The sequence below is a fragment of the Protopterus annectens genome, chromosome 7.part0, assembly GCF_019279795.1.
Source record: "Protopterus annectens isolate FY-2018-M chromosome 7.part0, PAN1.0, whole genome shotgun sequence".
Taxonomy (NCBI): domain Eukaryota; kingdom Metazoa; phylum Chordata; order Ceratodontiformes; family Protopteridae; genus Protopterus; species Protopterus annectens.
In genome coordinates, this window is record NC_056739.1 from 970,302,218 (window position 1) to 970,329,814 (window position 27,597).

At 43.8% G+C, this 27,597-nt stretch overlaps 1 protein-coding gene across 8 annotated transcripts in view; it reads right to left on the bottom strand.

Annotated features, from left to right (window-relative positions):
- The window catches only part of LOC122806811 (RNA polymerase-associated protein LEO1-like), a 424,604-nt gene that overhangs the window by 72,393 nt on the left and 324,614 nt on the right, over window positions 1-27,597 (bottom strand). For all 8 annotated transcript variants that reach the window (XM_044077549.1, XM_044077544.1, XM_044077545.1 and 5 more), the window contains one exon: window positions 21,045-21,196. In XM_044077549.1, coding sequence (XP_043933484.1) covers window positions 21,045-21,196 — 152 coding nt within the window. The remainder of the gene's footprint in view (window positions 1-21,044; window positions 21,197-27,597) is intronic.

Here is a 27,597-nt window from a genome sequence, read left to right on the forward strand (position 1 = left end):
ATGTACCCCATCGATGGACCATGTCCAGAAACACATCCCTGTGTAACATCCATCCATGGGACTGCGTCATGGACCTGCTGAAAGTGCCACAACATTTTGAGTTGAACGTATGTAAACCGCCTGGAGGGTGAGCTGGCTCTGGAAAGCTAACTCCCAGGTTTGGAGAGCCAGTCTGTACAGGAGATAGGACTTTGCCCCTCCCTGTTTCCTGACATATTAGAGAACTGTGAAATTGTCTGTAAACCATTTTAAGGCACCTGGTAGAAGAAAGGGTTTGAAGGTTTGCAGAGCGTTGATGTGCTCCCTCTTCTGAAAGGGAGACAACACATCTCTGACCCTCCACGAGGTTACGGTTGCTCACCATCCCAGGTCTGAAGCATCCGTGTACAACTCCTGAATGGGAAGAGGTGGTAGCAAGGGTAAGCCTGGATTCCTTGAAACATGCTGAATCCACCAGTGTAGCTCCTTTTTCAGGCAGGGTAGAAGAGGAATAAACTCAGGAGGATGGGAGTGTTGTACCCATACTGTTCTCAAGAACCACTGGAATTTCCTCATGTGTAACTTGGCTAGTGGTAGAATGGGAATAGTGGATGCCATGAACCACAAGAGGCAAAGAAACTCTCTGGCAGTCAAAGACTGCAGGGGCAAGAGGGCCTGGAAGTAAGAAGTGAGAGACAGGACCTTTTCTGGTGGTAAAAAGCCAACATCCTGTCCGTTTGGATCCTGCATCCAAGGAAAATGTGGTCTGGAGAAGGAACTACAGTAGATTTTTGGTAGTTGACAGTGAATCCTCAACCCTCCAGCAGTGACACCATGACGAGAAGATTCTCCTGAAGGGTGCCTGAAGTCTGAGCCTGCAGAAAAATATTGTCCAGGTATGGGAAATTTTGTATGCCCTGTAGCCTGCAGAAGGCTATGACAGGAGTTTAGCATTTTGTAAAGACTCTTGGGGCCATAGACAATCCAAAGGGCAAGGCAGACATCTGAAAATGTGAGGAAGCAATAGCGAAGTGAAAATACTTCCTGAACCAAGGATGAATGGGAGTATGAGAATAAGCATCTTTAATGTCCAAGGACACCATAAAGGCCTGAGAAAAGATGAGAGGAAGAAGGGTGGGTAAAGTTAACATGCAAAAGGTGGGAACCCTCAGGAAAGTGTTTAGATGGGATAGGTCTAGAATGGGTCTCCAAGGTCCATCCTTCCTGGAGAACAAGAACATCCTGAAGTAGGACCCTTTTTCCTACTTGAGAAGGTGGTAACTCTTGAATGGTGCCTTGAGAGAGAAGAGGGGAAATGACTTGTGGAAAGAGTTCCATTTGTTCCCTTGGAGGTTGTGGAATACTCCTGAAGGAAGGAGGGGGTCTTCCATACCATAAAGTATCCCTGAAGGATGATGGATAGGACCCAAGAGTCCCAAGTGATCTGTTTCCAAACAGAAAAAGACAGGGAAAGGCGAAGGGAAAGAGGAGTTTGGGTGCCAGGAGGCAGGTAGTCACAGAGTACATGGCTTCACCAGAAAGGGCCGTTTCTGAGGAGCAGGAGTAGAGGAGATAAATTTAGAGGAAAATTGTTTTCTAGCATCTCTTTTCCCTTTGAAGACTGGAGTCTGGAAGACTTCCTTACAAACAAAGTCTTAGTAAGGTAGTTCCTCTGAAACCAAGGGACCTGGGAGACAAAAATGTGCTTTAGGTCTTGCAGCTCTTTGCCCTTTTCCTGTAAAGACTTAAAGAGCTCTGCAGCAAAGGTACCAAATAATGCCTTGTTGTCTGGGGGAAGGGGGCATCTATTCCTTTTGCCTTAATGTCATCAGGCAATAGTTGAAGTCTGAGCCAGGAGTATCTCCTGAGAAGTGACCCAGATGCAGCCGCTCTAGCTGATTCCTCCACCGCATCATAGCGACACTTATGGAATGCCTTGTAACCTTAGCAGAAGAGTTAAGAATGGAGGAGAGCTTAGCCTTAGTAGGAGTGTCTGGGAGCTCTGAAAGTAGCTTACCAGTGTCCGAGAGCAGCGCCAAAGAGTATGTGGTCATATGGGTCTGGTAATTTATTGCTCTGAATGCCAAAGTAGCAGATGTATAAACTTTCTTCCCCAGTCTCTCCATAACTTTACTCCCCTGCTCCCTTTGGACAAGGAAAGTGGAAGGCAGCATCTTGGCGGCTTTGTCAGCAGATACTGAAATTGTTGCAGGGTCTGCAGAGGGACATTTAAACAGAAATTTGGAATCCTCCGGCACTTTATAAAACCTGTCCAGCCTTTTAAGGGCAGGAGGTTGAGAGTCAGGGCACTTAGAAGCTGCAGGGAATGCATCCAGGAAAAGTACAGTTGTGTACACTTACCATAAATGTAGATGTTCGAGTGTATTCACTGTTGCAGTCATTACATTTGGGTAATCCTGCTGGCAGGTTGCCCTCAGTCGGCCTGAATTCCAAAGTCTTGGGTCCTGCGTTGGCTGCTGACGTCCCTTAAGTGACGTCAGGTAGTCAGGGGTATAAAAGAAGGAGCAGACGCCATTTTCTTCAGTTTTTCTTGCCCCATATGTCAGGTGCCCCCTAAAAGGGTTGCCAAAATTTATATATATATATATATATATATATATATATATATATATATATATAGATAGATAGATATAAAATTACATGCACCAATATAAACTTGACCTTCATCTACAAGCAAATACACCACATAGGTTGTATAAATCAGAGAAGGAACGATAAGTTCCAGCAGAAAAAAGGGGGATGGCGAGTGGGTAACCTGGACTGCAACAGTGAATACACTCGAACATCTACATTTATGGGAAGTGTACACAACTGTACTATGTTCTTCATGTTTCACTTTACATTTGGGCAGAGTTCCAAAGCTATGGTTGGGAGGCTGGAGCTAAACAGAATTAGGAGCGGCTAGGAGGCCCTGCAGAACTGCAGCGGCAAAGCCTGCCCTGGATTTAGAGTAGAGTGGCAGATAATAGTGCTTTGTAAAGGTGTGCACTGAACTCCAAGTAGCAGCCTCTAAAATGTCTTTAGTTGGTACTCCCCTGAGAAAGGCTGCTGAAGTGGCTGCAGCTCTGGTTGAATGTGGCTTAATGCCCTTAGGCACTGGCTTGCCATGTTGAAAATAGCAGAAACAAATGCAGTGGTCTATCCACTTTGAAATAGTCTGCTTTGGGATAGCCTTTACTTGCGATGCTGCAGCATATGCCACTAGTAATTGCTCTGTGTTCCTGAAAGATTTGGTTCTGTCCAAGTAGAATCTAAGCTGTCTGTGTACGTCCAAGGAATGCAGAATTCTCTCCCCCTTGTTCTGTGGATTTGTATAAAAAGTTGGCAGATGAATGGTTTGGTTAAGAGCCACACTGGACACCACTTTAGGCATAAATGTCGAGTTTGTCCTCAGAGAAACCTTGTCTGGATAAAACATGATAAAAGGTTCCACAGCCATGAGTGCCTGTAGCTCAAACTCGTCTTGCAGAAGTTATTGCTAGGAGCAGAGCTGTTTTCCAAGATAAAAACTTTAAATCAGCAATAGCAGCTGGATCAAAAGGAGGCAGGGTGAGTTTTTCCAAGATATAGTTGAGGTCCCATGCAGGTATTGGTGATCTCCTTGGAGGCCTTAAATTTTTGGCTCCTCTGAGGTACTGCTTTAACAAAGGATGAGAAAAGATTGGTGGCTCTGTATTGTAATGAGCCGAAATGGCAGAGGCATGAATTTTAATTGATGAAAAAGATAGGCCTTTGCCCAGCATCTCAGTTAAGCATTGCAAAATCTGAGGAATATTTGGTACAGCTGTATCAGTTCCTTGTGCCTGGTTCCAAGCACAGAATCTCTTCCATTTTCCAGCATAAGATTTTCTAGTACTGGGCCTTCTGGCTTCCAAAATGACATCCATCACAGCTTTACTGAGAGGTGTGTTTTGTATGATTACATTTTCCGCCATGCTGCCAGGTTTAAAGTCCTGAGTTGGCTGTGCAGGATCTGATTGATTTGCTGGGACAGTAGATGGGGTATTTGAGGTAAGGTCCAAGCTGGGCATTGAGACAAATTCCTTAGGATTGGATACCAGTACTGGCGGGGCCAGTCTGGGGCAATGAGTATCATCTTTGGCTTCTCTTGTCTGACTTTTAGGAGTACCTTGGGGAGGAGTGGCAGTGGAGGAAAGGCATATACTGATAGGTTCTTCCAGCTGAAAGATAGGGCGTCCATGTTCCATGCTTGTCTGTGATAAGTCGGGCGGCACAGTGGTGCAGTGGTTAACATTGTCACCTCACAGCAAGAGGTTCTCCGGTTCGATTCTCGGCTGGGGTGCCTTCTGTGTGGAGTTTGCATGTTCTCCCTGTGTTCGCGTGGGTTTCCTCCGGGTACTCCGGTTTCCTCCCACATTCCAAAGACATGCATCTGGAGCATTTCTCCCCGGGCCTCCACTGAAAACAGGCTCTATGGAACCTAGTCGGACATTCCCGGTCAACAAATGTTAAATAAATAAAAAAAATAAAAAAGTCCTTGTGCAGAATCTTTTTAGTTGGTAGTTGTGAGGTGAGGGGAGGTAAATAGATCTATGTCCGGGCATCCCCATTTCCTTGTTATCATGCTGAAGACTTTTGGATCCAGGTGCCACTTGTGGGGATCCATGAGGTTTCTGCTTAGCTCGTCTGCCAGAGTATTTTCTTTTCCTGGCAGGAATTGTGCCTGCAGATGTACTTGGTAAGTTAATGCTGTGTCCCACAAAGTCATGGCTAGTCTGCAAAGGGGGTAAGAATGTCTGCCCCCCTGCTTGTTTATATACCACATGACCGTGGTATTGTCTGTCTTTATCTGTAGTTGTCCCGGATGAAGTAGGTCCTTGAAGGCTGTCAGGGCATTTTGAACAGCTAGCATCTCTTTTTGATTGATATGTGGATGCATTTGGTTTGTGGGCCATGTGCCCTGAATGCATCTTCCTGCCATGTGGGCCCCCCAGGCATAATCTGATGCATTCGTTGTTAGTATTTGCCTGGCTGGGGGTAAAGTGAATGGCTGTCCCTTGTTCTGGTGACAAGCCCTCGACCACCATTGAAACTCCTGTTGCAGGTAGGGAATGAGAGTAATTATTGCCTCCAGGCTGTGGCAATGTTGGGTCCAAACACTTTTTAGGTACCACTGAAGTTTCCTCATATGCAGTCTTGCATATGGAATTAGCAGAAAGCAGGATGCCATGAAACCCAAAGCCTGCAGAATTTTTCTTGCAGATAACTGGGCCTTTGTTGCCAACATCTTGAAATAGGTAGTCAGTTGCCTTTGTTTGTCTGGCGTGAGATAAGCCATCTGGGCAGTTGTATTTCAGCTTGCACCCAGGAATATTATCTCTTGAGAGGGTACTAGTTCTGATTTATTTTCGTTGACTGTGTACCCTAGGCATGTTAGAAATCTTTTCACAAACGCCAGATGCTGTAGAAGAATGTCCTTGTTCTCTGCTTGAATCAGACAGTTGTCCAAGATATTTGTATTCCTCTTTGTCTGCAGAATGCAATTACTGGTGCCAGACACTTTGTAAAGACCCTGGGCACAGTAGATAAGCCAATGGGCAGTGCAGAGAATTGGTAATGCTTTGAGCCTGCCTTGAATCTGAGGTATCTTCTGCATGACTGTCTGATTGGGACATGGAGGTATGCCTCTTTTAAGTCTAAAGTCACAAGCCAAGCATTTTTGCCCAGCATGGGCAGAAGCTGCTGTAAAGTTAACATTATGAATTTTGGAATATCCAGGAATGTGTTCAGATTAGATAGGTCCAGTATTGGTTCTCCAAGCCTTGTCCTTTCTGGGTACCAAGAACAGTCTTGAGTAAAATCCTTGTCCCTGTTCTTGCTCTGGTACTTGTTGAATGGCCCCCATGTCCCTGAGGGACGAGACTTGTTTTTGTGCCTCTGCCCATTGATTTTTTTGGCAGATCTGGCCATCCGTTTGCCTTTGGCAGGGTATGGAAATGGAACTTGTAGCCTTGTGACACTATGTTTAGAACCCACTTGTCCTGGGTTATAATGTGCCAGTTTTGAGAAAAAAGTGCTAATTTTCCCCCTAAGGGTACTGCCAGGATATAAGTGCTTGGTGCAGGCAGGGGGAAGTCATTGGGACTGTTTCCTGTAAGGTTGTGATTTGTCTTCTCCAACTTTGGAAGTAGAAGCACCCCATTGCTTTGACCTGTATGAACCTTGCGCCTGGGATCTGCCTCTAGGGCGTCTGGATCTGGCCCTTTGAGGTCTGTCTGACACAGGAAAGGACCAATTCTTTCTAGGCCAGTGTCTACTAAACCTAGGTGGCTGTACTTGTAAAAAATGTTTGACAGTTTGCATTGATTTAGCTTTGTCCTCCATTTTCTTTAACACCTCTTCTGCCTTAACACCAAACAAAGTATCATGCTGTAAAGGTGCACCTAATAATTTAACTTTCACATGATCAGGCAGATTTTGTTCCTTTAACCAAGCATGCCTCCTAATTACAGAACCCGTAACTGCGGCCCTGCAGGAGGCCTCCAAAGAATCAAAACCACATTGCAAAGTATGCTTTCCAACTTTTCCGCTGCATGCAATAAATCCTGCATTTCCTTGTTGTTTGCACATTCAGAGTTTAATAACATTTTCTGTTTAAGCAATGCCATGACATGTTGCTGATATGTGAGCATATGAAACTGACAGTTTAAAGCCCTTATAGCCAAGGTAGCAGATGTGTAAACCTTTTTTCCCCATCTATCCAGTGCCCTAGAATCTCTGTCAGAGGGGGTAGGGTTTTTTGCAGCGGAAGCCTTAACTCCTTTGGGACCCTGAGAAATAGTCTCTGGGTCTGCAGCAGGGTTTTTAAAAAGGAATTTATGAGAGTCAGGAACCCTGTAATATCTATCAGGCTTAACAGGAGCTGGAGGTAAGGAGTCAGGGGTAAGACTAGACTCCGAAAACACATCATCTACAATGTCTAACACAGGTGGAATGGCTAGGGGCCTGTGTTGAGGAAGTAAAAAGAAATCTCGGAGCCTCTTTTTAGATTCTGAAAATCTTGGCTCTCCCAGTGGAAATGCTCCCTCATGGTATGCAAGGTTTCCCCAAAAGAATAGTCCTCTGGAGGAGATATAGATTCTTCAGCATCAGAATCCTCATAGGGGGGAAGAGAATATTCCTGATCAGAAGAGGACTCAGAAGAAATAGAAACCTGATCTGAAGATTTATAGTCAGTCTCTTGCCTACGCCTCTTATCAGGAGGGGGATAGGAACCCCTGATCAAAGTAATCAAGTCTTCAGCCATTTTGAGGATCTGTTTTTTGGGCATGGAGGCCTGTCCATGTGGGTCTCGAGTTTGTTTCTTTGCTTTAGAAGGTGCTTTAGAGTCTTTGCCTTTGAAGATGAAGTAGGTTTAATGTAAAGATGCTTAGGTCTGAATACACCCTCAGAAGCCGGTGCCTGCTCAGCAGCTCCGGTCCCATCTGAGGGAATAGTATCAGAGGCTCCAATACCTTGAGTTTCCAGCGGCATGGCCGACTCCACGTGGGAGTGGGTAACGGCCTGCGACTCTAAAGTAGCGGGCGTAAGAGGCTGCGAAAGCGCCTCACTGAGAGCCGGCGAACCGGCGACTGGCTTAGGAGAAGCTTCGTCATTGGTTTTGGGCCTCAGTTGTTTATCTCTCTCCTTTTCTTTGCGTTTTTTGTGAACTCCGGTAGTCGGATGGCTATCCAACGACATTTCTGGATAATTAAACCGGCGTCCAAAATAGTTTAAAGCAAAATCATACCGACGCTTAATAGTGCGTTGGTTAAAGCTAGCACAAAACCGACAACCAGAAACGTGATCAGGGCCTAGGCAAGGAATACAGTAAGAATAAAAGTCCTTATGAGGTATTTGCTTTCCACAAGAAATACAATTATTTACTTTTTCTGACATCGGTCTGGAGCAAGAAAAAAGTTTCCCCAACGAGGTACTTAGCTTTATTAAGACTTCGGATCTGAAATTCGAACACTAAAATCTCAGGAGTTGGCCGACCGGCACTTGCGAACTGCTTCTGCTTCGGGCACCGCGCGGCAAGAAAGACTGAAAAAAATGGCATTGGCTCCTTCTTTTATACCCCTGACGACCTGACATCAGGTAAGGAACGACAGCAGCCGATGCAGGACCCAAGACTTTGGAATTCAGGCCGACTGAGGGCAACCTGCCAGCAGGATTACAAAAATATGACTGCAACAGTGAAACACGAAGAACATCAGGAGGTATGGCAGAAGGGGAAGGAGAGTCCATCTACAGCAGGTCATAATATCTTTTTTGAATGTCTGACACCCGAGAACAATCTCATTTCAAAAATTCTCATATTTTTACAATGGTTTCCCCAAAAGAAATATCTTCTCCAGGGGAATCTGTTCCATTTAATTCTACTTCTGGGGAAGCATATCCCAAAAGAGAAGAAATTTGGGCAGAATAAGCCAAAGATTCGTCCCCAGAAGAATCCTCTTCATCTGCAGAAAATTTCTCAGAAATCCTCTTTTGTGGTGTAGAAGGACGAAAGGAAGACGAAGGGAGGGGGGAGAGCTGAAGATTGTCTCAGGGGCATAAAGGCATTGAACAGCCCTTGGGAAAAGGTCTGCCAATCCGCCGGTTGTTCCTGGGGGTTGGGGAAGCATGTTTAGTTTTATGTTTTTTCTTTTGAGGAGCATCCATGTGGTGGAAAGTGGATAAGTCTGACGTCGGCCTACACTCAACAATATTGGTAGAGACATCTTCACGGAAAATGATCTGTGGAATGCTATGTGGGCCTTCAGTCATAATGAGCCGAAGTTCCTCTCTTACATCCGGAAAAGATGTCTGTGTATCCCCCGAGAATGTGCTGGTAGGGTCCTTCAAGGCCCTCACACTGGTACCTGTCAAAGAAGTGCCTACCGAATCCAGAACAGTCACCAGGCCAACATCAGCCTTGGCAGAGAAGTCCAGAATTGGAGGGACAGCAGGCAAGTCAGGCCAAGATTTCTTGGCCTTCTTAGCTGGCAGCTCACCTGAAGGGCCCTATGTACCTTACATATCACATGCAAGATGTTTAAGGTGGTGGTTTTCTAGATATAAACTCAGAGAAGCTGAACGGCTACACAGGGTCTTGGGGACAAAGGCCTTGCAAATACAACAAGTAGTATGGTTGTAGTCAGGGCTTATGCAGAAGAGGCAAAGGTTGTGAGAGTCCTTATGTGGAATCTGCCTTCCACACTGACTTGACCTTCCTAGCCAACATGTAACCTCACAAAAACACAGTAGCAAAACATAAGGAAAAAAAAAAAACATTGTGACACTTACCTGATCGGGATCCGCAACTTGTCTGACAAACAATGACTGGAAAAGATGATCTGACTGGTGGCAGAAAAGTTCTGAGGATTGGTATGTGCCAAAGTCATTTTATGACCACAGTAGGATCTGTGCTTTGTGCGACGTCACATGTACCCTACAGCAGCATTACACTTTTGTATTCTAGACTGATGTAGGAGTCAGATGGCGGTGGACACCCTCATGTTATGAATATTGCAACATATGAATAGAAAGACATCATTGGTATACATTCTTGAAAAGAAGCTGCCCTGCAAACTGCTAAAAATATCTGTAGGGATATGCAGAAGCCAGAGAACAATCCTCCACTCTCACACATGTATGTCTTCCTGCAAACACAAAACATACTTGATTTTCCACAAAGAAAATGATTCACTGGGGAAAAGAGAATCTGTTTGGTATAGCCCACATGCATGACATTGTAGTTGTGTACTCACCACAACTCTTCATCTCTTTTGTCTATTTTCATCCCTCCTCAACTATTGAGTCTCTGCTCCAACAATGGTTCCTTCCTCTGCCACTCTGAAAGATTTAGGCTCTGTAGCTTGAGCCCCTCCCCTTACTCATAATCCTTCACTTCACCTTAGTTACCTCAGACTGAGTTTGCCCTCTATTCAATTAACCACAACATAGGTTCATAGGTGTGTACTAGGCTAATGGCCCTGAAGCCTTTACAAGCCTAGCCCATAGGGTTACCCTGGTATCATGCCACCCGACCTTAGTTCCCAGTGCCTTTGTCGAGTACAGCCACTGGAGTGATCCCCGGGTTGAATTTTCTATTTTCCATCCACTCATCAAGATTTCTCTTGAAGAGGGCCAGTGAGGTGCTCTGTCTGACATGTATGGGAAGTCTATTCCATAGCATGGGCAGTCTCTGCGTTATGAACCTGTCCTCCAGCACGTTCTGTTGATTGTGGTAATGAGGTAAAGGTCTCTGGAGCATGTGGTGCAGTGGGATTGGGATTTCTTTAGGTGCAGCATTTCTATCAAAGCTGAGTCAGACATGGCTTTGTAAGTCAAGCAGAGATCGCCTCTAAGTAGGCGATATGAGACAGAGAATAGTTGGAGTTTTTTTGAGTCAGTCCATATAGGGCAAGTGTTTAAGGCCTAGGATCCTCTTTGTGAGGTACTTTTGCGGCCTCTCCAGTTGTTGCAGGTGTCGAGTGAGGTACATGCCAAATGGGGCATTGTACTCAATGACTGGCCTAATGAGGGAAGAGTAGAGGGAGACAATGACCTCTTTCTTCCTGGATATAAAACCTTTAGTAATGAGATGTGCCACATAGAAGGCATTCTGACCACAGTGGGAGTGAAAGACAGAGGTTGCTGTCAACCTGTGTTCCTAGATCTCTTATAACACCTTCTGTGTTCAGTGGACTACCATTGATGTGGTAGTTCATGGGAAATGGGATTTTCTCAAAGGGAATGACAACACATTTTTCGGCACTGAGCTTAAGCCATGGTTCTGACACCAGTCGTTGGTCTCGGTGAGGCCTTTCTGTAAGATGTCAACATCACTTGGGGAGTTAATAATGGCTCCCAACTTGCAACTGTCTGCGAACTTTGTCAGCCAGAGTCCCTTTGTATTGGACTGGACTTCTAAGAAGTAGATACCAAACAGAAGAGGACCCAGGACCGACCCCTGTGTAACTCTACTCGTGACTGGTCGGCAGTCTGACTTGGAGTCAGCTACTTTCACACTGTGGGTTCTATCTGTGAGCCAGTTTGCAACCTACCTTGTGGTATAGGGGTTGACGTCTACCTTAGTGAGTTTTTCTATGATTCCTGAGTGGGGAATGGTATCAAACGCCTTGGCCAGAACAAGGCAGGCTGTATGAACCACCTTGCCTTCATCAGCAGCTCTGGAGATTGACTCAAAGAAGTCAACCAAGTTGAGCAGGCATGATCGACCCTTCACAAAACCAAACTGTGTGGGATCCAGAGTTTGGAGATTCCCTATATCCTTGTTTATTAGGTTCATGATGATGTGTTCCACAGCTTTGAATATCAGACTTGTCAGCCTAATGGGGCGATACTTCCCAGGGTCTGTAGTTGCTCCTCCTTTGTAGAAAAGGATGACTATTAGCAGTGCGCCATTCGGTAGGGACAAAGCCTGAGGTGAGGCTGTGACTGAATAGGGCACACAGGTGAGGTGCCAGTTCACTCTGTAGTCCATGTAGAACACAGCCAGAGGTATTGTCAGGTCCCGCAGAAGCTGTATTCTTGGCCTTGGACAGTGTTGTTTTAACCTGTGCAGCAGTAATACTAGGTGCCTGGCAATCTACTGGTATTGTGATTGGTCCTTCGGGGGGTAAAGTTGGCACTGAATCTGTCAGCCAGTACACTGGCAATATCTGTTGGCTCAGTACAGGAGGTACCATTGTGCAGTTGCTCAGAGCAAATCTGGGTATTGCCGTGGAGGTTCTTTACATAACTATAGAAGGCCTTGTGGTTGTCTTTACTAAATGCTGCAATTCTGTTTTCATAGCTAGCTTTAGAGGATTTGATGAGGGATCTCAACTTTTTATTTAGGCTGATAAAGGAGTTTTTCCAGTCTTGGGATGTCAACTTATTACACATCAGTTTCTTCCTTCTGTTGTAGAGTTTGTTTATGGCAGGGGGACCACTAGACTGGCTTCCGTTTTTTGGAGGAGAGCAATTTGGGTATGGCAAGATCCATGCATTTGTGTAGTTGTTCGTACAGGGCATTAGCGTATGATTCACTGGCCATGCAACTATTCTCCATTTGCATGGGTGCCGTGAAGTTAGCCACCTCTGTCCTTAGGAGCCCAAAGTTAGCTTTGGAGAAGTTTTTCATGGTGGTTACCTTTGCAGGGGGTAGGGTGGTGAGAGAGAGATGTGGATTTCCAAGATGATTAGTTTGTGGATGGATCTAACCAGGGAGGATTTGACTACTGGTATAAAGCAACAGTCGCCCATGTTAGTAATGACCAGGTCAAGGATGTTGCTACCTCTAGTGGGGGTAAGAACGAGCTAGTCCAGGGCACTGGAATTAATGTATTCCAGGAAATGGTGGGCAAGTGTATCAGTGCATGAGTAGTTTTCCCAGTTAATGGAGGGTTAGTTGAAGCCCCCAGTATGAGTGTGTTAGGTTGGACCCTAATATTCTCCAGGGTGCTTAGGAACGTGGAGTGAGTGCCTTGGGAAATAGTTGGGGACCTATAACAAGCTACGACTTGAATCGTTGTCTTACCCAGTGTTAGCTGCACCTGAAGCATCTCTGATGCTTTATGTTGGGTTACCAGTTTGGAGCTGTGCGCATCCTTTATGAATATGGAAACACCACCACCTTTGGAGCTTTGGTCCAAGTTCTGGGGCCAAAAGATGTGGTATGAGTTATAGCCTGGTAGTACAGGGATGCTTTCTGCTGCCTTGAACCAGCTCTCTGTTACAGCACAAATATCAATGTTCTCCATTTTAAGGAGTGCTTCGAGCGAGTGCATTTTGAGATTTAGACTTCTAGTGTTGAGCAGCATGACCCTCAGATTGCATTTGTTTATAGCTGTCATGGTGGTAATTTGGTCTTTGGAACACCGCCTAAAAAAGGCACTATAGGGTTGGCAAGAGCCTTGGCCAGTATCCGAAAGTCCAAGGGTGACAGATGCAGGCCATCTCTGGCAATACATCAAGGTCTGTCAATCATGTCATCATAGGTAGACAGATACTGGATCCCCTTAGAATTACACCAGAAACTTGGCCAATTGTTGAAATCAATAATTTTCTGCTTGTACTGTGGTATCATTCTGGTTGATTGTAGGGTGCTGCTCAGGGCTACATAATCCAAGAGCTCCTCCATGTTTCTTTTCATGTAGTCCACGGAGGTACGTCTCAGGTCATTTACATCCACATGTACAATGACAGAGTCATATTTGTACCTGTTGTTGAGGGACCTGAGTGCATGTGCAATATGTCGGATCCTGGTACCTGACAGGCAGCTGACTGCTACTTTCTCCTTATTCAACCTAGTGAGTAGAGCATCAGTGTGCCTCATTATTAAGTCATCTATGACTAGTGTGCTGGGCATGCTGTTTTGCCTTAGGGGCTTTGGTTGAGTGGCACACTGTTTAGGAGAGTTATGTGTCTCGTTATTAGTGTTGTGTTGTGGTGGTCAAGTGCGTTTCTGCCTTGGAGGTCTCTGCTGTTTGGGTAGATTTTTATTAAGAGCCTCCGCGAAGGTGGGTGTGTGGTTTGTGTTTTTATGTGAAGGCAGTGCTGGTGTATGTTCTGGAGGACTATGTGTTCCATGTGGTATGGTGCAAGTGTTGACTTTCTCCTCTCAACTAGCTATTCCAGTCTTGGCTGGAAAGTGCTTGGCTTCCAATTTGGATATATAAGTTCATCTCTCACAAGTCTGAGTGTTGGGCGGTAAGAGGAGAGGGTTGTTGGTGTACATGAGGCAGTTGCTACATTGCCTCAGGATGCCTAAGTTCACCAGGTTAACAGGAGAAAGCACAGGGAACTGACCTTTAGACATGCCTGGAGGGGAGGGAATTAATAATAAGTACTGGAGCTGTTTCCTTGTAGAATGTGTAGTGCTGGTAGCACTTGTGTGTGCTACAATAATTGCTACAAGAAGACTGGTATGGTAAAGTGTAACATTAATAACTAGTAAAAGTGGAGGAGAGAAGAGAACTAGCAGATCTAAGGGAAAAAATTGAAGAGCAGACATTGGCACTTCTCAGAAGCTTACAAACAGTCCTGGATATAGCAAATCTGTATCTGGACTAGACTAGCTACAGGAAAGGTGGGAAACGAGCACAACGCAGGCTTTTAAACTAGAAAATAAACAGCACTTGCAGGTCATGAACCCAGGACCCTGCACACCATAAAATATGCAGAAGCCAGAGAACAATCCTCCACTCACACACATGCAAGTCTTCTTGCAAACACACAACATATTTTATTTTTCCAAAAGAAAATGATTCACTGGGAGAAAAGAGAATCTATTTGGTATAGCCCACATGCAGGATGCTGTAGTTGTGTACTCAACACAACACTTAATCTCCTTGGTCTATTTTCATCCCTGCTCATCTGCTGGGTCTCTGCTCAAACAACAGTTCCTTCCTCGAGTTAGGCTCTGTAGCTTGAGTTCCTCCCCTTACCCATAATCCCTTGCTTCACCTTAGTTACCTCAGATTGAGTTTGCCCTCTCATCAATTAACCACAACAAGACAAATCAGTATCTGTCACTAACATTCTCTGAGGCAAAAAAAAACAAAGGAAGAGTGGAAAAGGTGATGAAAACACAGAGAAGAGAGGTCTGGAACCCACCCAGCAAGACCATAAAGGGATATCCCTCAGGGCATACTATGAAAAATAAATCAAATTGCTGGAAGACTGTAGGGAGGGAAGTTGAGGAAGGATGAAAACAGATAACACAGATGCACAGTTATGGCATGTACATAACTATAATATCTGATGTTGTCTTTTTTGTCTGTTCCTCAACTGATGGGACAGAGCCCCCAGCTAGAGTACTCTTGGAATATCCTCAAGGAAGTATATGGAGTACAGTGCAGCCAAAAGTTGATCTATTCCTACATAAGATGTCTAACTGGTAAGAGTTATAAAGGTATGAGCAGTGGACCATGTAGCAGTTGTGCAGATGTCATCTATGGAGGCTTTGGACCAAAACACAGGTGATGCAACCATAGCCCTTGCAGAGTGAGCTTTAGGATTTTTGGCTAACAAAAGTATTTCACCGTTGTAAATTAAGATAATGCAATCGGTGAACCATCTGGCTAAGGTTATTTTTGGCACTGTTTTGCCGAATACAGTCTTAGAAAAGGAGACAGTTCTGACTTTATCTGGTCTTCGGTTCAATGAATGTAAAATCTGAGTTGTCTATGCACATCTAACAAATGTATTATCTTTTGTTAGAAAATTTTGGGAAGAAGACTGGCAGGTTAACTTTCTGATTAAGGTTAGCTTCTGACACCACTTTGGGTAGGAAGGACAAGTTAGTTCAAAGAGATACTCTTCCCTTACAAAAAATCAGGTAAGGTGGCTGGGAAGAAATGTGCATGGAGCTCTGACATCTGTCTAACCAATATAATAGCGACCAGGAATAGTGCTTTCCAGGATAAATACTTTAATTCTGCCCTGGCTGCAGGCAGGCTCATTTAAAGCTTGAAGGACCAGTGTAAGGTCTCAAGGAGGGATGGGATCCTTAATAGGAGGTTGTTATAGAAAAGTACTTTTGAGAAAAGCTTTGCATAATTTCAAGAAAGTCAGGGAGGAATTCTTCTTGCCTAAGTGAAAGTTTGCTATTGCAGACAACTGTACCTTAAATGACAAATAACTATCTCCATTACTAAAAATGGACACCAGGAAATCAAGAATAGCTAGAACTGGGCTGAAAGGGGATCTATCTGTCTCTCTGTTGAGCCCCAACACAGAATTCTTTCCACTTGCTCTTATAAGTCTTCCTGGTAGAGGCTTTCTGAGATGACATAAGAATGTGGCAAAGGAGGGAAGAAAGCATGGAGATTCTAGCCATTACCAGAAGAGTTGAAACCGTGTGGTTAGCTTGACAGATTGCATGTCTGGGACAGGCAAACGAGACAGGTGAGACAGAAGGTCCTGGGTAGGATACAGCACCCAGGGAGAGTGAGCTAGGTGAGGCCAGAGGAAGAGGAACCATACTTGATGAGGCTAGAATGGGACAATGAGGACAACTTTGCTCTTCCAATGAAATGCTTTCTAAATAGACATGGGGATGCGAGGAGTTGGAGGGAAAGCATTTAGTAGAGTGGACAGCCGATGATGAACCATACAGTGTCTTGGTGATTCCCCCTTTGGAGGGAAGAGCGCAAAGTACCTGCTGCGCTTGATGAAGACCGAAGCAAAGAGGATGCAGCACAGTTGACCCCATTGGCAAAATATCACTTCCACTACTGACTGACTGAGAGACCACTAATGAGGTAGTAAGATGGACCTGCTCAGTTTGTCTGCTAGCACTTTGGTGCTCCCAGGAGTATGCTTTGTCAAAAGAAAGCAGTCGGGGGAGATCACCCATTGCCAAACTTTTACTGCTTCCTGACATAGTGGTTAGTACCCTGGTTCTCTCCATTTATTGATGTACCAGACCACAGACACGCTGTCTGTCTGAATAGCAATCATCCCTAGAGGGACAACATTTTGAAAGGCCTGCAGTGCTAATAGGACTGCTCTCACTTCTAGGATGTTGATGTGAATACTGGCCTGTTTGGGACCATATGCCTTGGACTGCCCTTCCCAAACAATGATACCCCCACCCTAGTTGGTAGGCATCTATAGTCACTGCTGCCTTGAGCACAGGTAAAGTAAAAGGGTGGGCCAAACAACTTCTTCATGCTTGAATCCACCAGGCTGCATGATGCTTTCAGAGTTTCATGATACAAATGCATGCTTGTCAGTGGGTGGTATCTTATTGACCGCTGTACTACTAGTGTCGGCTGTAAAACCCTAATGTGACGCGAGCCAAAGATACCAAAACTATTGAAGCTGCCATCAACCCCATTAGTTTGACTGCAGATGAATGAAGACAGAGAAGGTGTAATACTTACGTTTGTAAAATACCCACTCTTATCTGTGGCAGAGTTTGGGTATCTAGGCAGGTACCAATGAACTCCACACATTGCAAGGGGCACAGCCGTAATTTGTTGTAATTTACAGTAATACCTAGTTGGAGACATAGGTGTAGCAGGTAGTCCCTGGCTGGACTGAGTAGAGGCTTGGTGGAAATAGATCAGACCCAGTGATTTAGATAAAGAAACGCTCAGAATCTGTGCAGTCTCAGGTGAGCTGCAATCACTGCCATGCACTTGGCAAACACCCTGGGGGCTGTGGTGAGATAAAAGGGCAGTGCTCTTAAATGACAATTAATGGCACCCAGATAGAAGCACAGATATCTCTTGGAGTACCTGTTTATCTTGATAGGATAGTACGCATCCTGGAGATATATGGAATACATCCAATCATCCATCCGCAACAGGAAGGACTGAACTATGATCTAGAACTTTAACTGCTTTACATATAGATTCAAACTGCTGAGTTCCAAAACTGGTCTTAGGTCCCCTGTCTTCTTTTGCACTAAAAAGAATCTTGAATAGGTTCCGGATCCTTGTTGGTCTGGGGGGACCAACTGGATGACTCTTTTTCTCAGCAGCTTTTCTATTTCTGTGGCTGCTGCTTTCCACTGACTAGCTGGAACTTTGGGAATTTTTTGGTAGTTTTTCAGAGGTAGAAGGGAAAATGGTATATAATAACTTCTGGGTATTATATTCTGCACCCAAGTGTCTTTGGTAATGGCTATCCATGCTTCCAGGTGCAGACATAAGCATCCCCTAACTCCCTCCAGAGTGCAGCAGAGAGGTAATCCTTCAGTGATGCTGAAAGGGCTTCTTGGAGAAGGGTCGTCTGAAGTCCTGATGTTACAGACCAACTCTGCTATGAGGACTGCGTCTTCTATTACAGTTTCCCTGCTCTGCCACAAAGGGATCTACCTCCATAGGAGTTCTGGGAAGAACACTGTGTCTTTCTGAACAACAACTTTCTGCCACCTCACTGGTTTTGGGAAAGAGTCCTTTTTAGGGGTAGAAAATCAGATTCGAGGGTGGCCTAATGGTTAAGGTGTTTGCCTTACAAACACAAGGTGCAGGGTTTGAGCCTCATAAGGGATAATTGGCTAGGCTTAAAATGGCTCGCAAAGGCAGTTAGCCTAGTATGAACCTATAACCTATAACCTATAATCATAAACAAGGTCTTCCTCTCTTGTTCACTCTTTGAGAGAGTCTCCTTTACCTTGGGGCCTAACAAGGTGGATCCATCAAAGGGGGCACTGACTTATGAAGACTTGAAGGATTCTGCAAAATCACAAAGAGGCATCCAGATGTGCCTTTTGATGATTATTCCTGAATCCAATGATCTAGCTGCTCCCCCTGAGGCATGAGAATTCAATCTCATGGAAGCAGTGACTAGAGACTGAAGGGTTGCCTGTTGCAAAAAAAAACTGTCTTTTTGTCCTCCACAGACATGTAACCACCACAGCATCCATGGGAGACTCTTGCTCCAGTGAGCACAATCCTTAGATGTTACAAGATATTTGTCACGGCATTTGGGGATGGGCTCCATGGCATCTGGATCCTTCCAGGCCCAACAGTAGATAAGGTCTACCATCTCATCTGCCAGAGGGGATTACCAAAGTTGTAGCTGAGCCAGTTCCAAAAGTATCAAGGAACACTGACTTCTATTGGAAAGTGGGGGTTTGAAGGCAAACCACCTTGCTGTCTCAGAAGTTCCAGTATTTCACCAAATAAGAAGTCCTCAAGGGTGATCTAGTGAGCCCTTCCCTTTCATTGAAGTCAGTGTCTTCGGTTAAAGACACTTATGGAGAGTCGAGCTGACTCCTCTTACACATCTGCTTCTGAGGGGGCTCTTCAGTGGGAGGCACCAGACAGGACTCAGAAGCACCAGCAGAGTCCTGAATGTGGGCAGTCTTGAGGCTTGACCGTGAAAAGACCAAGCTTCTACAGAAGACAGGTACAGGGTGGACCCAAGGAAGGCAAGGACATCTTTTCCCTAGGAGGAGAGAAAGATCTCTCCACTACTTCAAAAGCCAAAGCAGCAGGGGAGCAAAGCACAGCCTTCATTAAATCTAAAGAAGCCTGTGAAGGATGAAACTTGATCCCCCTGGTTTCTGCCTCAAAACAGAGGTTGGGACTGAGTTGTCAAGTGCTGAGGCTCCAAGGGGAAGGAACAGCTCCAAGAACATCGGAGTCGATCCTGAACTTCCAAATACAGCATGAATGCTACAGCTCCAAGATCCCTCCAGATCCAACAGGATCAGACACATCTGTATCATAGAAGGTGCTGGAGTCAAAGAAGGCCAAGTCTTTTGATCGGACACAGAAATACTCACGTTTCAGGTCAGACATCTCTGAAACTACTGGATGAATAGGAGTAGGAGTCAGAGGTTTAGGCTGCATTTTAGAAAGGCTTATGTTCATGATGTGAGACAGAGCTGGAAATAACACCCAACTAAATCTGGGTTCTGAGAAATGTTCTCATCATCCTATTCACATCCATTACTGATAAGCTCCTAGATGTCCTCAGAAAGGGTGAAGTGGAAAGTGGATGGGAAACTCTTCAAAGCATACCTTGCAGAAAGGGAGAGTGCAGTCTCAAAGTTACTTGTTCTGGAGAAAATCCAGCAAGAACCAGAGGTGACTTGGGCTTAGATCAACTTGGATCCAAATAGGAGGCTTGATCCAAAGTCTTAGATTTTGTCAGGGTCAAGGCTGTGGCGGTAAACGGATCTGACATTTTAGAAATCTTCTAGGATGGAATGGGCCTGAAGTAGTTGCAGGAGGAGAGCAGTCAAAGGAGCGCATACTCAGATCCTTGTTTGTCTTGAGCCTCTACTGGAGATTTCTTGCTGAAGGATGGGGCTCCAGAAGTAGATGAATAAGGAAGAAGTCATTTTTAAAATTAGTTTGCTCTTTCTCTCCACTAGGGCCTGCATGTTAAAACTAGCACAAATCTCACAATCTATGTTATGATGGGCTGGACCAGGGCAACAAACACATTCTGAATGACTGTTGGAATGGGAATTTTATTCCCACAAGCAGCGCACTTCAGAAATTAGATACCTGTAAAAATGAAAGACTCAGCAGACAAAGTACAAACAATGGTAACAACGATACCCAAGGGTGAAAAAAGAAAGCAATACCAACAATGGTAAAAGGAGGAATACCAAAGAGGTAACAAGACAGCCCATAAGGTAAAAGGCCCAACAGAAAGATTACCCAATTTAGAGCTAATGAAGCTAACCAAGTCTATTCATAAACCATTTTTTTAAACAGAGGAGGATGAGGAAGAGAAGCAAAAAGAGAAAGTATCCAACTTGATAAAGAATATAGAACATCTCACTTACCTCACTATCCCACACTTGAGCTATCGATGACCAAGTCTGATCACTAAAGCAGCAAATGAGATATGAGGTAATTAAGGAGAAGAGAGGGACTGTGGGTAAGGGGAGGAGCTCAAGCTATGGAGCCTAAAGTCTTTCAGAATGTCTAACGATGGATCCACTGTTGGATCTGATGCCCATCAGATGAGGAAAAGACAAAAAAGACAGCATCGGATTTAATGGATATTGGTCACTGAAGCAGCCAGGAGTTTTAGAATTGTACACCCAGTTCTGGGATATTGTGCTGTCAAGACCAAGGCACAACTGTAATGTTGCTTGAATGTATCACAGTCCTGCTTCCACATCTAAAGGCCAATCTTATTAATTTACTTCTGCTAAACAATTTGTTCAGTAATTAATAAAATACAAAAACAAAAAAAAATGTACACAGCCAATGAGCATAATGCATTGAAGATTAAAATAAATCGCTAGAAACTGTGCATCAGCTCAAGAACAAGTTACTGTGCCACTCAATGTAGTGGCATTGGTATAAGGCCCCAAGACAACTCAAGACCAAATGTTGGCCCATCCCACTGCACAGAATTCTTTTAGAGAAGTGCACATTAAGGCTTACATAGCATATGCCTGGCTATGCCCCTAAGTCTACACTGCTAACCAGCACTAAATATCAACCGCCACCAAATATCACGCATTCTAGCATACCTTCTCTGTGTTAGATTCAAACTACAACAATTTATCACATATGAAAACGTTAATGTAGACCTATGTTGCTACATGAAAAAAAACAAGATAGTACCTGGGCTCAACACTGAGAAAGTTAGGTAGCTTCACAAAATACAGTTCATTTCCTAAGTCAGTGCTAACTTTTGGAATTTCTACTTCTATTCTTGTTTCTGGGACTGTTTCTTCATCAGGATGTTCGTGTTCACCTACACCATCCTTATTCTCCTGTAGGACAAACGAGAAAATATAGTTCTTGAGCAAAGTACATAACCATGTAAGAAAACACAAATCATTCAATGTTTGCAGTTAACAAACTGCTTTCAAATGGGACATTAAAATAAATACATGCAATCACCTGATGCTACTAAGTCAACAATACCGTAATGGTGTATACCAATAAAACCAGTCCATATACACCACAAAAGGTATCTGAAAAAATGACACCAGTGGTAAGCACTCTTTGATGTTTATGAACAAGCAAGGATTTTTTCTCAACTTGGATGTCTCCTGTCAGCAGTGGAAAAATTAAAATTCAGACATGGAGCTAGAAGGCATCCAGAAGAAAAAACAGAAAACTCAACTATTCATCCCATTCGACACAATGGCATGTGGAACAAACCATCAACAAGGAGGGTTTCACTAACATGCCAACAGCCATGAATCACTGGAAGGCACAATGTGCTGCTGTGGATATATACAACATCACCACCCTCCCACTGGAATAAAATCATATAGGTATTCAACTGATAATGCAGCTTACAGGCTCCTAAAAGCCAGGTTCGTTGTCTCAGTGAAGGCATAATTAGACGTTATTTAGTTGTTGGCCTCAGTCTAACATGAATAAAGCTTTGGGGCAAGCTGACAATAGTTCTAGTAGTGGCAAAGGAGCATTAAACAAAGCATCTCAGACAGCAACAAAGAAACATGGATAAAAACAAAAAACTACCAATAAATCTAGCAGAAAGGGGAAGCCATCTAAAGAGGACATGAACATTTTTTTGTACCAAGGCAATCTATATATTCTTCTCTCAATTTCAGATTCATTTGAGGAGATAAATCGCATGAAAAAGAACAGTACCAAAAATCAAAACGTTGCTTGATTTTTTTAGTGAATTCTGATTTACTGCAAAATGAAAACACTTAACACTAAGAAGTATATTTCATTCTCTGGCCCACAGAGTTAAGGACAGGGGCAGGGCTTCTTTTACTATGGGGTACAGACATCCAGTTAAACCAATATCTGGGTAGGTATGAAGTGGAAGGAATGAGATTAGCCTACCTGCCTCCTCCTTGAAAAGAGGAATTTCACAGTGGTCTGCATTACTAAAATCCACAACTGAGATCAAAAATGTATCAAACTGTAACAGTTCATCTAGCACTTTCAGAAAAAAAAGGTACAGTTGTGTGAGAACTTACCAAAACAGCAAATGTCTGATGGATTACTGTTGCAGTATTACTAACAAATGGGATACCCTGCTAGGGACAGCCATACGTCAAGCCAAGATAACAAAGCCTAGGTGTCTTCCACTTACACTGTGCGTCAGACATACGACCAAAGAGTGCCAAGGCTCTGTGGTATAATAAGGGATGTACAGATGTGATGTACCTCAGGACTTCCTTGGCCCAGACCTGAAAACCAGCAAGGCAAAAAAGAAAGAGACCATCAAAAAGTACGTCAACAAGAAGGGAGACGGACAGGATCCCACTTTAGTGTGTAAAAAACAGAAAAAGGGAGGAGAGTGGGATGTAATACTGTAACAGTGATCAGTCTTCTGCCTGTTACACAACTGTACTATGTCCTTCCTGTGATTACTGCTGCAGAATAACTAACAAGTGAGAAGAGTCCCAAAGTTTTTTTTACGTCTCAAAAGGGAGGAACGAAGATTTGAGCTGAAACTAAAATGGACCTAGCAAATCTAGCTCTCGCTCTAGAATGGGCATTGATCTTGTAATGCTGGAAAAGGTATGCACGAAAGACCAAGTAGCATCTGTTAAAATATATCTAGGGTAATAATCTTAAAAGAAGACACCCAAGGAACCTTTACCTGTAGTAGAGTGAGCCTTAACCACACCTAGAATTTCATTTTCCATAGTAAGAACTGCAATACGAGATGGTATAAGAAATCCATCTGGATACTGTTCATGATGTGAGATGGAGCCGGAAATAACACCCAATTAGATCTGGGTTCTTAGAAACTTTCTCATCATCCTATTCACATCCATTTCTGATGAGCTCCTAGATGTCCTCAAGGAGGATGAGGTGGAAAGTGGACGGGAAACTCTTCAAAGCATGCCTGAAGACAGGAAGACCCGACTTCTTGCACTGAAAGGAAAATAAAGTCTGATGCTCTGATTGACTTGGTCTTGTCAAGATAAATCCTAAGTTATCTGTGAACATCTACAGAGTGCACATTTTTTCTCCTCTGTTTCGAGAGGGGGGACAAAAGTAGAGAGGCTGATATCCTGGTTCAAAGACAACTCATTAACCACCCTTGGTATGAAGGATGAGTTAGTTGAGGGTAACCCTGTATTTATGGAAAAAATGGAGGACAAGCCATGAGTGCTTGCGCTTCTGAAACCCTTTTGGCAGAAATAACAGCTGCCAAGAAGACAAGTCTTCCAAGTACAAAACATCAGGGAAGCAGCGGAAGCAGGCTCAAATGGAAAAAGGATTAGCTTTAATAAAACATAAGTCAGGTCCCAAGGAGGGAGAACAGATTTCCTAGGTGGCCTGAGGTGAAGGACACCCTTTAAAAACTTACCACAAAATGTGAAGATAAAGGTAGACTGAATTGAAGGCAGACAAAAATGGCTGAAAGATTAGCTTTAATAGGTTACTAGGTTAACGGCCCTAGAGTCCTCACAGGCCTAGTCATATTTATCCCAAGTTGCCCAATTGTTGACAGTTAGGTGAATGATGTTCGAAGGTAAGGGTCTATGGTAGTTAATACTGACTTCCGCTGTCCAGGAGAGACATGGGCACCCACCTCATAAGTGAATATGCAGTCACCCATCCATTGATCTAGGTTGCGTTTGAAGAGTCAGGGAGGGGCTGTATTTCACTTGAAATGTAAGCTTTCTTCAGAGAAGTGGAAGTCTCTGGAAGATGCATCTCTCTCTCCAGCATGACCTGTTCATGTCAGAGGCTAGGTTAAGATGCCTGTAAAGAGTGACACTCCTGCAGTTTGATTTCTGAACATGCAGCCTTTCCATTAGGGCCAGGACAGAGACTGCCCTGTAAGCCAGGCACAGGTCACCCCTTAGCAATCTGTATGAGACAGAATACAGTGACAGGGCTTTCAGTTTTTCTCCGTAAGACTTGTTTTGTTTACCCTGTAATTTCTTGGTGAGAAACCTCTGTGGTCTCTCCAACTGCTCCAAGTGTCTGGTGAGGTACATGCAAAAGGGAGCATTGTACTCAACTGTTGGTCTGATGAGGACTGAGTACAGTGGAATTATAACATCCTTAGATCTAGATGCAATGCCTTTACTTATATAGGTTCATAGGTTCATACTAGGCTATCTGCCCTGGGGCAATTATAAGCCTAGCCTGATTCTGTATGGCTTACGCCACCCCTTGATTTGAGTATACTGTTATTATTAAATAATAAACTGTTAACTCAAGAGAGATGCTATTCTGTCAATGTGGGGACTTTCAAATGTGGATCCTGCAGCATATGTAATAGAGTGACTAATGTGAGGTCCATTAACCATATTAACCATACCCCCAAGCACTATTTTAATTGTAAATCTACAGGTGTTGTGTATACATTAACTTGCTCATGTAGCAATATTTGGTATATAGGACAAACCAAGAGGATGGTGAGAATTAGAATTTTGGAACATTTGAAGGACATCAGGAATTTAAATTCATTTAGTCCTGTTGCCAAACATTTCATAGAAGCTCACGATGGTCGATCTGATAGTTTAAAATTTAGTGTCTTGGCCAAACCTTTCATTTGTAGGGGGATAATGTATCTAGTAAATTATTAGAATTGGAGACGAGGATGATACTGAAATTCAATACTCTAAAACCCAATGGTTTAAATCAAGAATTGGGTATTTAATTAATTACCATATACTGGTTAATGATATTAACTATGTTAAAATAGGTATTATATTTATGTTATATTCATAGTGATATGTGTATTTATTTATTGTGATAATATTTATAAAGTATTTGTATATTCTTGTAAGACATATTTATTATTATTTATTCTGTGTTTATTTATTTACATTCTAATAATATAATGTGTCAGTCTCGTTGAGATCACTTTAAAAACTATAGAAAAGTATACAAATTTTCTCCTTTTTTGAATTTAAGAATTAAATTGATTAATTGATTAATTGTTTGAGATTTAATGATATATAATGCCACTGCTGTGTTGCAGTGAGTTGTGATCCTTGAAGGCGAACTGCCGAGGTACCAGATCGTGAACAATAAAGGAGAATACTGGAGAAGTACTGGCTGTTTGGTGTGTTGTATCCCAGAGACTCCAACTTCTGTGGAAGAGACTCCCTCTCCACATCAAGGACAGTACCTCGTTAACGCTTTTTAAGGGCTACCTGGATAAGTGGATGGGGAATAAAAAATACACCCCTGGGATTCCACCTGTGTCCCTAATGGGCAGGGGCATCAGGTGCTGACTTGTCGGAACATGGGCTAAATTCTTGTAAGGGCCTCAGAGCCAACAGCCTAGTAATTTCCTATGATCCTGTTACCTATGTCCTTGTTAATAAGGTGCGTAATGATTCTTTCCTTGGCCTTGCAGATGAAGCTAGCCAAGCTTATGGTCCTATAATTACCAGGGTCGGCTGATGGTCCCATTTTGTGCAGAGGGATTACTGTTGCTGTCCTCTATTCCACCAGGACACAGCCAGTTCTCAGGCTTTGGTTAAACAGGGATCCAAGTGGGTTTGCTAAGTCATAGGTTGGTACTAGGCTATTGGCCCTATGGCCTATACAAGCCTAACCATAACATTTCCCCGGCTATTTTTTCCCAGGGATTTTACTTCAGTGGTCCCCTGTCTAGCAGGACAACTGACGTGACCCCCAGGGTGAATTTCCCATCTCCCATCCAGTCATCAAGGTTTCTTTTGAAGGGGGCCAAAGAGGTGCTCTGCTTGACATGTACGGGCAGTCTATTCCAGAGAATGGGGAGTCTCTGGGACAGGAATCTATCCCTCCAGCATGTTTTGTTCATTGTGATGACCAGGTTTAGATCCCTGGAGCACATGACTCTGAGGTATTGGGCTTTCTTTAAGTGTAGCATGTCCAGCAGCTCTGGGTTTGACATGGCCTTGTATGTTAAGCAGAGATCGCCTCTGAGTAGATGATATGCGACAGAGTACAGCTGGAGTTTTTTTAGACTGTCAGCATAGGGCATCTGCTTTAGGCCTGTGATTCTTTTAGTGAGGTATTTCTGCAGCCTTTCCAACTGTTGCAGATGTCTTGTGAGGTACATACCAAACAGGGCGTTGTACTCTATAATGGGTCTAATGAGGGATGGGTACAGTGGAGCAATGACCTCCTTCTTCCTGGATGAAAAGCCCTTAGTAATGAGATGTGCCACATAGATGGATTTCCTGACTGTTGTGACGATGTGGTTATCGAAGGTGAGACCACTGTCCACCTGTATCCCTAAGTCCCTTATTACACTTTCGGTGTTTAGTGTGATGATTCAAGTTGTTTAAAAGGCAATCTGGGATGTTGTCTGGTCCCACTGATGCTGTATTTTTGGCCTTTTAGAGTGCAGAGATGACCTGTTCTCTTGAGATAACAGGCTGAAGAATGGTGGCGGGTATATTTTGGGGCACAACTGGATGGGCGGGGGTGGTGGTGAAATTTTCTCCAAATCTGTCAGCGAGAAGGTTGGCTATTACCTCTGGTTGTGTATGGGTGGTGTCATCCACAACCAGTTCAGTGCATAGCTGGGTATTCCCTTTTACATTTTGGACACAGCTAAAGAATGCCTTGTGATTATCATTACATAGGGAGGCTATAGTTGCATCATAATTAGCTTTGGAGGACTTGAGAAAATCTTTAATTTTTTTGTTGACGCTAGAGAGAGCTTTCTTCCTCTGCTGAGGCAGTTTCCTCTTGTTTTCGGACATTAGTTCCTTTCTCTTGTTGTACTGCCTGTTTATACTAAGATAGGTGGCTTGTTTTAATCCAGTCAGGTACAGCCAATACTATACAACTGCTTAAGTGGTTATACAGGGTACTGGTGTATACCTCTGCATAGGAGCCCATGTTATCTGCATTCGAGGGGGCTTTGAAACATCTTATACCATCTCTTAGTAGGAGATAATTTGTCTTAGAAAAATTCTTAAGCATTTTTGAGGTTGATGGGGTATTTGGTCTTATAACTACATGGAACAAGACAAATTTATTATCCAATCCTACCAGGATGGACATCACGAGGGGGAGGGTGCAATGCTCTACCACGGTGGTGAGTACTATGTCCAGGACATTTGAATCTCTTGTGGGTGTGCTAACTAGCTGCTCTAGAGCATTTGCACTGACAAAGTCCAAGAACCTTTGATCCAGCATGTCTGTGGTCATGTATGTTTCCCAGTCAATGGTAGGATAATTAAAATCACTCAAGAGCAAGGTGTTAGGCTGT